At 40.7% G+C, this 15,164-nt stretch overlaps 1 protein-coding gene across 1 annotated transcript in view; it reads left to right on the top strand.

Moving 5' to 3' along the window:
* Positions 1-15,164, top strand: part of LOC120937056 (pleckstrin homology domain interacting protein) — a 194,934-nt gene that overhangs the window by 151,957 nt on the left and 27,813 nt on the right. The window contains exons 30-35 of the mRNA XM_040349995.1: positions 1,564-1,614; positions 5,885-6,040; positions 7,951-8,071; positions 8,272-8,397; positions 9,995-10,067; positions 13,135-13,185. Coding sequence (XP_040205929.1) covers positions 1,564-1,614; positions 5,885-6,040; positions 7,951-8,071; positions 8,272-8,397; positions 9,995-10,067; positions 13,135-13,185 — 578 coding nt within the window. The remainder of the gene's footprint in view (positions 1-1,563; positions 1,615-5,884; positions 6,041-7,950; positions 8,072-8,271; positions 8,398-9,994; positions 10,068-13,134; positions 13,186-15,164) is intronic.

Below are 15,164 nucleotides of genomic sequence, written 5' to 3'. Positions count from 1 at the left end.
TCATCAATATACTAATAGAATTATTTAACTACCTTAAAGTGGTTGTAAAGGCACAAGGTTTTTTTAATGCATGAAGGTAAAAAAACGTGTGTGCACCAGCCCCCACAATGCTCACCTGAGCTCCCTCTCGATTCGGGGATCTCCATGAGAGCCTTGCCTCTCCTGGACTCGCTATTGGCTCCGGCCGCTGTCAATTACAGCCAGTGAGCCAATCAGGAGACAGAGGGGGGCAGGCAAAGCCACAGCTCCATGTGTGAATTGACACAGAGCAAGCTGCTTGCTGTGGGGGCACCCGGCAAGAGGGAGGGCCCTGGAGTGTCGATGGGGAGCCTGAGAAGAGGAGGATTTAGGTTGATCGGTGCAAAATCATTATGCAGAGCAGGCTATTGTAACAGGTTTGTTTTTTAATTAAAAAACAAGACTTTAATATCACTTTTTCTTTTGGAGAGTGGACAGGGCTCGGAGCCCCTGTCAGCATTTTAATTCTTTCTGTAAACCCCCCCCCCCCCTGCCACTGTTTGGGAGATTTCCACTCTCTAATAGTTTTGTTGATTATCACTAAAGATTTTTATATTTTTTTCAAATTCTTTATTTTTATAAAGGCATAAAAGCATCCAAAAAGCATATAAACATACAATATCAATACAGTATCTCACCAAAAAGAATTTGGACAATCCAAAGTATCATGGAAGTGTAATGTGAAATACAGTAATTGCAGAATATTCATAAGCATCAGTCTCACTTCCAAAAACCAAGAGACAATTGCAGGGAATATAAAGTACTCTGATTTATATTCTCATTTTAAAAGAGAAAAATAAGAGCATAGAAAACAAAAAAGGCTAAAGAACGCCAACAGGCGCCAAAAAGGTAAGTGGTATCACCAAAAGGTAAAGAAAAAAGAACGTCCCTAATTTTGGGTTGTCCCCAGCACAGAAATAGTGGGGATATCTTCCAGTGAGCACACTAGTTGAGTGCATTGATTCTGCTTGGGTTTTAAATTCAATAAACGAGGTTAAACTATGGTAGATTTTTTTTATTTTTATTTTATTTCTATTCCTGCTTTTGAGTACTGGGGTTTGCAAATGAGTGATTTTTCCCAATAATCTGCATATGGAATAAGTCCACACCATACCAGCTGAAAGGGCTCTGGAGCATCAGGGAGATGCATAAGTGGAGCAAAATGGGCACTTGTTTAACTCTTTTATGCTAGCTAAGAGTCGTATATTTCAGGTGAGTGTGGGAGAACGCAGGGGCAACGAGTGATAACAAGAACACAAGGAGCGCATTCACTGATTTGTTCGTTTTATGCACAATTTTTATGGACTTTTTAGCAAGTGCTTTTATGTTTGGACTTTTCATTTTCAAAATGTATTTTTATATTTTGTCTGTGTCTTAATTGCAGCTATTAATGTTTTATTTGCACAGTATAAGGCTAACACTGTGATTGTTTTTGTTATTTCAGCATGAACCTGAGTTTAGAAATTCTAACCTACTTTTTGAATGTATTCATTATAATTTCATTAAACCGTATCGAAACCTAAAGGCAAACATTTTATGTTACAGCTTGCCAATCCCTAAATGTGGTCTGCACTAGTTTTACCGGTGATCCAGCCAGTAAGTCTGTTACTTTATTTATTTTTTTCTTCCTTTAACAGACCAAGCTGTCCTGCAAAAGTGGCATTAAGAGGGTTAAGAAAAATCATTTACCACTGGCAGGAGTGTATATGTAATGGTCAACTATTTATGTCAAAATGTATAACAAAAGGTAAAATAAAAACTGTTAGATGACGTTCAGCTCAATTTTTTTTTAGTGAAGGCCATCTAAATTTGCTGGTACAACTAGCAATCACAGCAAACTATGCCTTCACAAATCATGTGAAACTTGTAACCCGAAAAGGAGCAGGAGCTTCTTTTCAAGCGACAAACATGCATAGGCCAGCCTATTCAAGGGAGTGTTGCCCCACTAGACACATGGAATCATGTCAAATTCACTTAGGGGGAATGATTGTACCTGCTACGTGATCATGTGAACGGGGCCTAAGGGTGGCTCTATTGCTCCTCCATAGAGTGGAACTACCCTAAAGATGGCCTTGCACTAGAACATTCATTCAATTTTGGTGTTTTTCAAATGCAGTGATGAGAAAATTTGAAGGAGCAGTATGGAAAGTTTTTGTCAAAAGAACAAATTTTAAATGGTGAATGTGGTTTTCATTCGGGTAAACCCATTAGTTCAAAAACAAATAATTTCAAAATGCTTTCAGACAACCTTTATTAAGTCATCCAATGTACTGATCAGAATGTTTGTATAAGTATCTTCAAGTGTACTGTCAGCTTAAGACAGGGAGTGTGTTACTGGCGGGTTCACCAATGAATATAAAAGATAAAAAAGCCTAAACAACCAAAAAAGAAAAACTAATGCAGCCACCACATTTAACCACTTTAAGACTAGGCTTTTTCTGGCACTTTGTTTACAAGCTTAAATCTGTCTTTTTTACTTGAAAATTACCTGTAACCCCAAAACATATTATTTTTTTTTATTTATTTTTTTAGCAGAGACCCCAGGGAATTGTTTTTGTCACTGGTATTTGCGCAGCTGTTTTGCAAACACAATTTTTTTGGGGGAAAAATTCACTTTTAATGAATAAAACCCTCCACAATATTTACCCCAAATTTTTTGGGTAAAATGTGAAAGATGATGATACGCAGAGTAAATGGATACCTAACATGTCATGCTTTAAAATTGCTTACGCTCATGGAATGGTGACAAATAGGAATGAGGTTCGACTCGAACATTGCCTGTTTGGCGAACAATTTAAGGCGTTCGCGGCAAATTTGAAAAGCCGCGGAACACCCTGTAAAAGTCTATGGGAGAAATCTAAAGGGCTAATTTATAAGGCTAATATGCAAGTTATTGTCCTAAAACGTGTTTAAGGAGTCCTGCCATGCAAAAAGTTTTAAAAACTGCAGTTTTTTTTCGAGAGCAGTGAATTTAATAATGCTAAACGTGAAACAATAAAAGTGAAATATTCCTTTAAATTTCGTACCTAGGGGGGGGTGTATAGTATGCCTGTGAAGCAGCGCATGTTTCCCATGCTTAGAATTGTCCCTGTATAAAGTGTCATTTCTGAAGGAAAGTCATTTAAAATCACTCATGGCTATAATAAATTGTCGGCTCCCGGCAATTCAGAGAAAAGTCATTCACAAAAAAAAGCGTGGGGGGTCCCCCCAAATTCAATTACCAGGCCCTTCAGGTCTGGTATGGATATTAAGGGGAACCCCACCGCGTCAAATTTAAAAAAAAAATGACGCGGAGTTCCCCCAAAAATCCACACCAGACCCCTTATCCGAGCATGTGACCTGGCAGGCCGCAGAAAAACAGGGGGGACGAGAGAGCGCCCCCCCCGCACCTGAACCGTACCAGGCCACATGCCCTCAACATTGGGAGGATGCTTTGAGGGTCTTTGACCCCTCAAAGCACCATGTCCCTATGTTGATGGGGATAAGGGCCTCATCCCCACAACCCTTGCCTGGTGGTTGTGGGGGTCTGCGGGAGGGGGCTTATCAGAATCTGGAAGACCCCTTTAACAAAGGGGACCCCCAGATCCCGCCCCCCATGTGAATTGGTAATGGGGTACATTGTACCTCTACCATTTCACTAAGGAAGTGTAAAGAATTGTAAAAAAAAAAAACACACCATGGAGAAAGTCCTTTATTAAAAAATAAATAAAAAATCAAGCAGTGGTAATCCACTCTCTGTCTCCGCTCCAACGTTGTTGGTATCCTGCGACGTGTGATCTCCTCTCTGGGGTCCAGCGAAGATCTCTTTATCCAGGTCCGGGATCCAGCACACGCATCGCCGCCTGTCTCCACCGGAGACAGCCCGGCGAATGGCGCGGCTTCAACCAGTGACCGCTCTTATGTAGTGAGTACGTGACCCCGCCCCCCCTCTGACACACCCGTCACTGGGGAAGCCTGGGCTCTCCCTTGCGTCAGAGGGGGACGGGGTCACGTGACGAGTGGCCCCGCCCTCACTTCATAAGAGCTGTCACTGGCTGGAGCTGCGTCAGATCTTCTCATCGCTGGACCCCGGCGGAGAGGAGATTACCCGTCGCAGGATACCGACAGCGTTGTAGCGGAGAGCGAGAGTGGATCACCACCGCTGGATTTTATTTTTTCTTTTTTTTAATAAAGGACTTTCTCCACTGTGTGTTTGTGTGTGTGTTTGTGTTTTTTTTTTTTTTTTTTTTACAATTCTTTACACTTCCTTAGTGAAATGGTAGAGGCACAATGTACCCCATTACCAATTCACATGGGGGGGGGGGAGGGTTATGGGGGTGAGGCCTCATCCCTTGTGACAAACTACAGTGCCTAAAAATCTCCATAGTTGTCGCTTTAGACGCCTTTACAGGTTTACCTGTCTAGAGCTAGAATTATTGCTCTCGCTCTAATGTTTGCGGCGATACCTCGTGTGGTGCGAGTTCCGTTTACATATGCATGCGCCGCATATGTTTGCATTCGCTTCTGTGTGCAAGCATGAAGTGTTAAAGGCACTTTAATTTTTATATTTATTTATTTTACTTTTTGTTTTAACACTGTCCCTTTTTTATTTTTTCATTTTTATTTTTTTATTTATTTTTTGTTATCCCTATTACAAGGAAACAAGGATCACAGGTCCTCTTTATGGAGAAATGTAGGGTAAAACTCTCCTTTTACCTTTAAAAGCAAAAGATCAAAAAATGGTTTACTTCCAGCCTGGACCGGAAGTGATGTCGTGAAGTCGCTCCGGCCCTCCAAGGCCATAGAGGCAATCAAAGCGGATCTGCTTTGATCGCCTGTGTGACCAGCCAGCGGCACTGTCTGATCGTTTCTTGGGCGAACTGGCAGAAACGGTAAGCCCGAGAAACACCAGCGATCAGGGGATGGGACGTCCTCCCTCCCGCCACATCTGTAAGCGTTCTAGTAATGGCAGTGTTCAGCAACTTTTAGCGGGATTGCGATATTGTGATGCACAAATGAAACGCGAGCTGACACTTTTGAGCCTTTTTTTGGGGAGCAGTGACATTATTACAGGCATCAGTGATAAAATATGCACTGTCACTGTTCTAATGACACGAACAGGGAAGGGGTTAACAAGGACGATCAAAGGGTTAAATGTGTGCCTAGCTGGAGATTCAGTGTAGTGGGGGAGGTTTATTTACAGGAACCATGCCTTCTGTAATGACAGAATGGAAATCTGCTTGGTTTACATAGGCGACTGCCATTCTGCCTGTGTACCAAACGATTAGCGGGTGCTGGTGGACATTAGGTCTGCGGGACCCTCTGATCAGCTCCCGTTGTTTAAAATCACAGCGGGAGCTACCCTGCAGTAAATGTACTATGGGGCGGTCGGCACGTGTGAGATAGATGGAGATAGAGATTATATCTATATATCTAAATATCTCTATCTATATATCTATCTATCTCTATCTAATAGTTTAACCCAGTGGTGATAAAATACCACCAAAAGAAAGCTCCATTTGTGTGAAAACAAATCTATGCATTTAATTTGCTCACAGTAATGCATGTATTGCTACTTTAAAGAGCAATTGCCCGTTATAGTAGCTTGGTGCTAAATAAAAAAAATGCCCTGGTAAAAACTTCTGGAGATCAAGTGGTTTAAAAAAAATATATATATTTTTACAAAAACTTTTTCTTCCCCAGAAGTAGAAATCGTTACATATTTTAGGGCTTACATATCATTCCCACAATCCTATAAAGATCCAAACCATTTTAATGGTGTTTTTGGTTAAAGCTGCAACCGTTTTTGTGGCAATTTAGTACTTTTAATACATGATTTGACTGAATGCCCAGGTTTAATATTTTTTTTCCTTTTTATGAATGTTAGCTGTTTTTCCTGAGGAGTTGGGCACCAGTGTACCGTTGACAGAAATTGAGGTACGGTCGTTGCTCTACAGGACCTTGGATGGAGAGTGGGGGTGTAGAAGCCGAGATGACGAATGTGAGAGAATCATTGATGGCATCAATCAGCTGATGACTCTAGGTATATCTAATGTTTTGTAGTATGTTTATGTCCCAAACCCATGAGGCCTAGACATATTTAAAGGGGTTGTAAAGGTAAAAAAAAAAATTCCCCTAAATAGCTTCCTTTACCTTAGTGCAGTCCTCCTTCACTTACCTCATCCCTCGATTTTGCTTTTCAATGTCCTTATTTCTTCTGAGAAATCCTCACTTCCTGTTCTGCTGTCTGTAACTCCACACAGTAATGTAAGGCTTTCTCCCTGGTGTGGAGTGTCGTGCTCACCCCCTCCCTTGAGGGGGCAACCAGGAGGACGCTCTCTATGTTGCAGATAGAGAAAGGAGCTGTGTGTTAGTGGGCATCCTGACTCTCCTGCTCGCCCCCTCAAGGGAGGAGGCGAGCACAACACTCCACACCAGAAATAAAGCCTTGCATTACTGTGTGGAGTTAGACAGAACAGGAAGTGAGGATTTCTCAGAAGAAATAAAAACATTTAAAAGCAAAATGGAAGGATGAGGTAAGTGAAGGAGGACTGCACTAAGGTGTAAAGGGAGCTATTTAGGGGGAAAATGTTTACCTTTACAACCCCTTTAACATGTCAGTTGTACCTGCTGGCTATGCCACTAAATCAAATGTTTATTGGAAGAGTTTTAGCGCCATCACTATTGGGACATTTTGTATCCTTTAGGCCAAAAATGCAGTGATTAATTTTTAGTACAAAATGTAATTCACTGGAAAAAAATTATATTAAAGCGGAGCTCCATCCAAAAGAGGCAACTCCACTTGTCTGCTCGCTTTGAGGGGGGGGGGGGGGGAAAGAGATATCTGATTTTGACAGGTAACCACTCACACTTCACACTTCTGGCTCAGTTCGCCCTGGATGCCTCACACTCCATTGAATGTAATACATTATTTCCCGGCCACATTGGCAAGGAGACCCAGAAGTGAAGTTTTACACAATGCTTCAGAGTCAGCAACAAGAAGGGGAGGTGATTGGAGTGTGTCTCTACTTTACTACCTTTCCTCTACCGGGTGGCACCCACTATGGTGGTCATGGGCCTGCAGATAGGCAAGCGCTGCCTGTAAAACCCCCCACTGTCAGGTATGTTTGAAAACCTTAAAAAGGAGGAAAATCTTTAGCTGGAGTTGGGCTTTGAAGGGTAGGTCCACCCTGCTGTAATTCCTGACTGTTCTATTCTATTTCTGAGTTGTGTGTTCTCTCCAAACTTTTCATATTTGACACCTTCTTTTAGATAGATTTTTATAATGAAGCAGGAAAATAGTGCCTCTAATCGTGGCCAGGGAGCTCAAGCGTATAGATATCCTCCATAGACAAATGCATTGTGAGATGGCTTAATTCTGAAGCATCTTTTATTTATTTATATATATATATATATATATATATGTGTATGTGTATGTGTATATGTATGTGTATATGTATATGTGTGTGTATATATATATATATATATATATATATATATATATATATATATATATATATATATATATATATATATATATATATAATCAACCAAAACACATTAATGTCATCTACACATTGGTCTGATTCCTGGATGTTTTAATGCATTACTTCCAATGTTTTTTTTTGTATATATGTCCAGTAACTTGCACTGCGCTGTTGCTCACTATTTTAGTTTCACTAAAATAAGAGCTTGCAATTAGATCTGTTACTAACTGATACTAGCTCAGAGCCCAACTTTGTGCTCTAAATTCATGTGACTATACTACTTGAAATGGCATATGGGTAAAGGCATGTCAATTGTTTTGAATTTAGTGAAGAACATCTTTATATTCAGGTCAGTAGAATGGGATACTTTAAACCCCAAATGTGTAAAGATTAAAATGCATACCCTTTTTTGTATATCTAGTCTGAGTAAGACATTTAACTTGTCTTTTCTTTTTCTCTTCTTTAGACATTGCTTCTGCCTTTCTGGCTCCTGTAGACCTCCAAGCCTACCCAATGTACAGCATGGTTGTGGCATACCCAACTGACCTTAGTACCATCAAACAGCGACTGGAAAACAGGTTCTACAGGTAACTATTCCATTTGTGATCTGCCAAGTTGGTAAAATTACTAATATCTAACATATTTGGGAAACTGCATGTGGGAGCATAAGCAATAAGACAACACCTTGCAATACTATCTTGTATAAATTGTTGGATCTCCATGTTCCATCGTTCGTTTTTTTTTTTCATGTTTGTAAAATAATTTTTAATAATTATCTTCTTTGCAGGCGTCTGTCTTCGCTAATGTGGGAAGTACGATATATAGAGCACAACACTCGAACTTTTAATGAACCTGGAAGTCCAATTGTAAAATCAGCCAAGTTTGTCACAGATATTTTACTGGCATTTATAAAGTAAGTGTATTCGTTGCCATCCATGTTTAGTCCGGTTAAAATTATATTTTGCCAACAGAATGGATGAGGAATACCTGAGATCATTACATCTTATGCAACATATGAACCTCCATACATGGACTCCCTGTCAAGAGTTTTCCAATTGCCCACTCTCTTCATCCAGCTGATATAGCGAAAATTAGTACCGTATTTGCCGGCGTATAAGACGACCCCCTAATTTTCCAGGAAACATTTTGGTTTTGGGATATACTCACTGTATAAGACTACACCCTTCCTTCTAGTCTTTCTGGAAGCTGAGGGGTAGCCGGAACAACCGCTGACAGAAACATGCTTTTTTCAAATCTCACTGTGCCATTACATTACATGCCCCCACTGTGCCATTACATTACATGCCCCCATTGTGCCATCACTTGTCCCCACCCCCACCCACTGTGCCATCACTCACGTTTTGCAGCTTCTGGCTTCCAGGCCGGTGACAGTCTCCGTGCTGCTGCGGGCGTCCATGATTTGAAAGCCGCACCTTCTTCTCAGACTGTCCTGTGATAGGCGGAACACAAATCTTCCCAGCAGCGCCTCTGTTCTGTGTTCCGCCTATCACGGATATCCTCTCGTCCGAGGATGAGAAGGCATCCGTGATAGGCGGAACACAGAACAGAGGCGCTGCTGGGAAGATTTGTGTTCCGCCTATCACAGGACAGTCTGAGAAGAAGGTGCGGCTTTCAAATCATGGACGCCCGCAGCAGCACGGAGACTGTCACCGGCGTATAAGACGACCCCCGACTTTGGATGCATTTTTTTGCATCCAAAAAGTCGTCTTATACGCCGGAAAATACGGTATATGTGTTTTCCTGTACAAGACTTCATGTTCTCCTTAATGCACTCCAAGAAAATTATTTTATGAGGAGTACAAAAATCCTTTTTTATTAGTATGTTATAAAGGTGATGGCATGCTTGCTTTGAATTGCGTACCCATGATCTAAATAGTCAGTAATTTTTTATCTTTTTAAGTTCAGCTATGTATACACACAACACCTAAATACATTGAAGGGCAATTTTCACATTTTATGAAATTTGTATTGGTTCTTAATTATGTGCACAAGGGCATAAACGTCTTGACTTTTGAGTTTTTCTAAATTGTGTTGTGTTGCTTTTGCAAACATATTGACTTGTATAAGAAGAAAAATGGAAAAATAAGCCCTTTAGGAAAGTCATAAAGGGAGGAGGCACTGCTCTGCATAGTATGATGGAAGTTTTCAGTATTGTAGTTTAATAATTTTTTGCAGAAATACAATAACAATACTAGTACAATACAAATAAACTTGTAAAAACAAAATAAATGTTTGTTTTTACCTTTAAACAAAGCAAGCTAATTTGCCCTCTTGCCAAAATTCAGCTAGGGGCTGCAAACAGCAACTTGGGGGATGTGGTGGGTTTCAGAACCTGATTACATTCATTGCCTGTGTTCCAATTTAATGAGGCTTAAAAAGTGATAGATAATATGGTTAAAATACGGCTCATGCCCATCGTATGTGGCTTATGAGTTGGTAAATGGCAATTTTGTCTGCATTTGCACTGAACTTGTTCTATTTTCATTTAGAGACCAGAGTTGCTATGATATCATTCCACAGTACAACATCATGAAGAAGCTGCTATTGTCAGACTCTGAAGAGGTAAATGGCACCAAATGTCTGTGTTTCTGACCTTGAGTCTAATAACAGGGCACACATTGTGCAATTCAAGGTAGTAGTTTGTTAAAGCGGAACAGCTTGATAAAAAAAAATTGTCTTTAGCAAGAAACCTACATTCAAGAGTAATAATTATGCTACCAAAATTTGTATGTGCTGTTTCTTCTTGCTGGAGACTGCCATTTTGTCAAAATGACACACTGCACCACTGATCGCTGCGATGAGCAGCCCCACGGGTGCGCGGCGGGTGTTATCCTGCTGGACATATCCAGTCAGGATAACGAAACCACTTCCCGGACATCAATTTGCTATTGACTGGACGGGAAGTGGTTAAATGCCTGGATATCTGCTTAAATTAGTCAAGTACACCTAAATTTGTTCATACTTCTAACACTACCCTCTCCAAAGGTTGACAGTTCTGCTTTCCAAGGGTAGCTTTAAAAGCAGAATTGTATAGTAGTAAAACGCTACATCTGCACAAACAAGGTGGATAAAAGGATCTGCCCCCGAGAGGGAGTGGAGAGGACCAGTGATAAAGGTTCGAGCCGTGGGAAGCGTCGACCCAAGGCAGGACACTGGGAAGGGCACGTGGGTTTACAGAGGACCTTTCCATTTGCCCTCTCCTTCCTATTTTCTTTTTTTTCCCCTCTTCTTTATTTATGAACTGATGTTAGGATCCAGGTCCCCAGTACCCGCATCTCTGATTTGTAGGGAAGATGGGCGGTACTGGATCTTGGTAGTTGGAATTTTTACTTTTGTATTCTAGTTTCCTCTCTTCCTATTTCTTGTGTTGAGAGGTATGGAAAAGAAGATATGTTTAATTATTTGACTATATACTGATCTCGTGTATTAAATTAATGTCATTCCATATGCTCTGTATAAATGGAAGAAAAAAGTGGAAAAATAAAGAAATAAAAAAAAAAAGAGGATCTGCCCCATGGGGGATATTGTATTCTGACAGCAGAATCTGCCACTGTCACTGTGATGCATGTTTCAGCTAAGCACACTTTTTATTGAATTTTTTGCAAACTTTATTTGAAGTGTACAAAAATAACATTTCATTCCACTGTACAGCAGCATGGTACTCTGCTATGCAGTAACATTCAATTCTGTCCAGTGCACTGCGATAAAAAGCAACTTGTCTTCATGATATCATAGATCACTGTGCAGCGTGAATTGAACTCAGAAAATAGTTGTTTTCTGTGTGTCCTAGAGGTGACTTGGGCTCCTTTCACACTGGTACAGTCTGCCAGCAAATCCACCTGCTCAGCAGTGGATCGCTGTGCTGATCCTTACTGAGCAGGTGGATGGCAAGTTAAGCAGACTCAGCCCGCTGGCCTCTATGGGCTGTCTGATGGAAACAGACTGTCATTAAAGTTGATGTAAACCCTCACATATACCCAGTGAAGTGAACAGCCTCAGATTGATTATACACAGAGATGAAACAAATATGCCGACATATGCATGTAAAACTTATCTGCTTCCTTCAGTTTGCTATATTCTTTAGTGCACCTCGTGTTAGATTTTTTTTTTTTTGTTTAGCACTGGGAGTGAAGTCTTTGTATACGCTGTGTGACAGCTGATTGGAGAAAAGGCACACACCCCCACACACCATATAGGCAGACTAAGGAAGAAATGTGCTATGAATAGACCAGCTCTCTGCTAATCTATTTATAGCACCCACCCCGACTCAAATTTCAGGTTGTCGGAGAACTTGTCAGATGTTATGCTGATAACAGAAGAACAAAGTAGCAAAAAGACATAGGACTTGGTGCTTTGGAGAGAGATGAGCAACCCCTGCAGATATGTGCTTAGGTCAAATGCCATCAGGTTTATATCCACTTTAAGGGGAATGGTTTACCCTGTAAACAGACAGGTATGACTAGTCAACACAATTTCTTACCAAGAAATTATCATCAGTAGTTGTTGGTACATGAACGTGAAATGTAGCTTTAAATATTGTTGCAAAAGAGTCCCCTGCTGGACTAACCTTATAGCATATTGCGGTAACTGCCTTGTGAAAGAATGTACTCCACCAGTGCGTAGATAGAAAAAGTAGACAAAATTGCATAAAATCACTTGCATCAAATATTAATATTAAAGCACTTGTACCAGAACAATTGGGATATCGGCTAGTGGTATAAAGATCATCATCGGCAATTAACGGAGGTGAAACCAGCAGCATTAGCTGGATGTTTTAGCAGTACCCCAAAGGTGTAAACTTTTAAAGAGAAGTAAAGGACTTTTTTCTTTTCTTTTTTTCACATTTATACTTGCCTTAGTAGATGCTGCATCTGTCGCCGGCCCCACTGCACTGAGAACCAAGTGATCAAATTCTGTAGATCTGTTTTCACAGCTCCCTGAGCAGAGACCTGTAGACTGTCGGTCACAGCTCTCTTGCGCATCTGCCTCCGCACTCGGAGCGCTGGGCTGTGGAGGGGGCGGAGTGGTGGTCTCGGACTCTCAGCAGCTTGCTGAGAGGCAGAGCCTGGTGTCAGTCCAGACTCTGTGGTCAGAAAGATGCGGTGCTTGAACTGATATTGGTGATGTCTGCAGAGAGCCCACTCTCAGCCTAAAACAGGTTACAGGAGTGCAAAACGATCTGCACTCCTGTGATCCATAGGAGAAGTTCAGCCAAACCAGCTTTGACTATACTTCTCCTTTAAGCTTCCGTGGGGCTATGGGGGAGTGTTTGCTAAGAAAGGCAATACATTCTGGGGTTTTGTCCACTCTCTGAAGTGGCTACCCTAAATTTTATAAGCATGCTCAAGATATGGCACTGTAGCTCAGCAATATACATGTTAATAAAATTACAATAACACTGGTGTACACTATGGGAAGTGTGGAACATTGTGTATAAAACTAAAACAATACTAAAATTTATAAAGTTGGGAGAACTAATTTGGAACATTCTGTGTATGCAAGATATCCTGTAATTCTAGATGGGGCCATTGGGAGGAGATGGTGTTTACAAAATTTCTAGTATTCTAAAAATAAAAAAAATTCACATTTTATATGTTTTTAATCATGAACCTCTTTTTGTACCTTAAAGGAAGAAGAAAAAGATGCAGATTTACCTGGGACATCCACTAGGAAGAGCAAGGTAATGGGTGCTAATACTGAGTGGTAGAGAAATGAAAATAGGTGCAGCGTGTTAACGCAGACTTCACCCTTTTTACCTTTTTTTTTTTATTTTTTTTATTCAGTCTTTAATTTTTATAAACTAAACCAAAACGCAAACATCATTTTGTACCTAATTTTACCTGGATATTTAAGTTTAGTACACAAAGAATGCTTTACTGCACATAAACAGCTGTTACCTAACGAATTGTAAGGCCAGTTTGCTACCTTTTTAGACTTTAGGTGGCCGTACTGTGGCCAGTGGAAGTAAGCAATACCCCAGCGTTCGTAGCAGTGGAATAACGTCCCCAGCTTGGTGGTCAATTGGAGTAAAAAAAGATTACATGGTGCCTGTGGTCAGTAGAAGGAGAAATGGTGTGCCATCATTTAGTTTTAGTGGGAGTAATAGTGTGCCATCATTTAGTTTTAGTGGGAGTAATAGTGCGCCATCATTTAGTTTTAGTGGGCGAAATGGTGCGCCATCACTTAGTTTTAGTGGGCGAAATGGTGCGCTATCATTTATTCTTAGTGGGAGAAATGGTGCGCCATCATTTAGTTTTAGTGGGAGAAATAGTGCGCCGTCATTAGTTTTAGTGTGAGAAATAGTGCGCCGTCATTAGTTTTAGTGGGAGAAATGGTGCGCCGTCATTGGTTTTAGTGGGAGAAATGGTGCGCTCTCATTTAGTTTTAGTGGGAGAAATAGTGCACCGTCATTGGTTTTAGTTGGAGAAATAGTGTGCCACCATTTTTTTATTTATTTGTGGCAGAAATAGTGTCCCATTGTCGGTGAGAGGAACAGTGCCCCAAGGGTCAGATAATGGTGAACAAACTGCTGCTCTTGTCCCACTGGCCACAGTTTTGAGACCACTTATATAAACCATGTTGCAGAATGAAAGTTTCTAAAGTTGTTATGTTGTGTCACAATAGCATTATCTATTTATAATTTTTAAAATGAAAACATTCCTTTTTTTCTTAAAGCAGACTTGCTTTACCAGTGCTAATCTAACATTCTACTCTCCATTTAGCATGTAAAATAAATGTGTAACTCGTAACAGGTGTCATGTTGCAGAGAGTCTCGAGTCATCTATTCAGTTTTTTGCTGGACATTTGTGATGTCAGTCTTCCTTCTCAAACCAAGTGTGTTTGGGTGTTGTGTGATATCGGAGGCAATGACAACAATATGGAAGCAGGAAGATGCTTTCTTTATGTAGCATGTAAATGTGGCAGCTTCCAAAACCGTATGCAGAAAAAGAGTCCAAAACGGTGTAATAAAGATAATAGGATCTTTGTACTCACTGTTAAATCCTTAACATTCATGCATCCATTGAGGGGGACCCAGGAATGGATATACAGTCCGGTTATACTGCCGACTACAGGACGATTGGAAACTGGCTAACGCAAACAAAATTGTAGGCCAGCCCAGGATAACCACTCCTTTACCCAGCATGCCTTCATTTATTGCTAGCATTACCAAGGGAATGAATATAAACACATCTATGTCCCTCAATCCAGTGAATACATAAACCCTGCCTTATAGTCCATTGAGGGTAACAGGAATTCAGATACTATAAAAAGGTCCAATTGAGGGGAAGGCAACAGTACAACTGCTAACAGGTCCAAAGGAACCAAACTGGCAACTGCCGGCATAGGGGAATCTGCCAACATGACAAGAGGGAGGACACAGAATCAACCTGATGCTTAAGACCAAGATAGTAAGTCACCACCAGAGAAGATACTCACCATATGGAAGGAGCTATAATATTGAACTGTACCATCTAGTGTGTTGCTCCCATATTTTCAAGAGCGACACACTAGTTCGTACAGTCCATAAAATATTTTTATTTAGCAGCAAATCCAATACGTTTCAGGGGCTCAATGCTCCCCCCTTCATCAGGGTTAAAATCAAGTAATTAAAGGAATAAATATGGGAAAAAATAATTGAACATATATGAAAGTATAATT

The sequence above is a fragment of the Rana temporaria genome, chromosome 4 (assembly GCF_905171775.1).
Source record: "Rana temporaria chromosome 4, aRanTem1.1, whole genome shotgun sequence".
In the NCBI taxonomy this organism is placed as follows: domain Eukaryota; kingdom Metazoa; phylum Chordata; class Amphibia; order Anura; family Ranidae; genus Rana; species Rana temporaria.
Note: the sequence above shows the minus strand (reverse complement) of the source record. Positions and strands in the feature narration are given on the sequence as shown.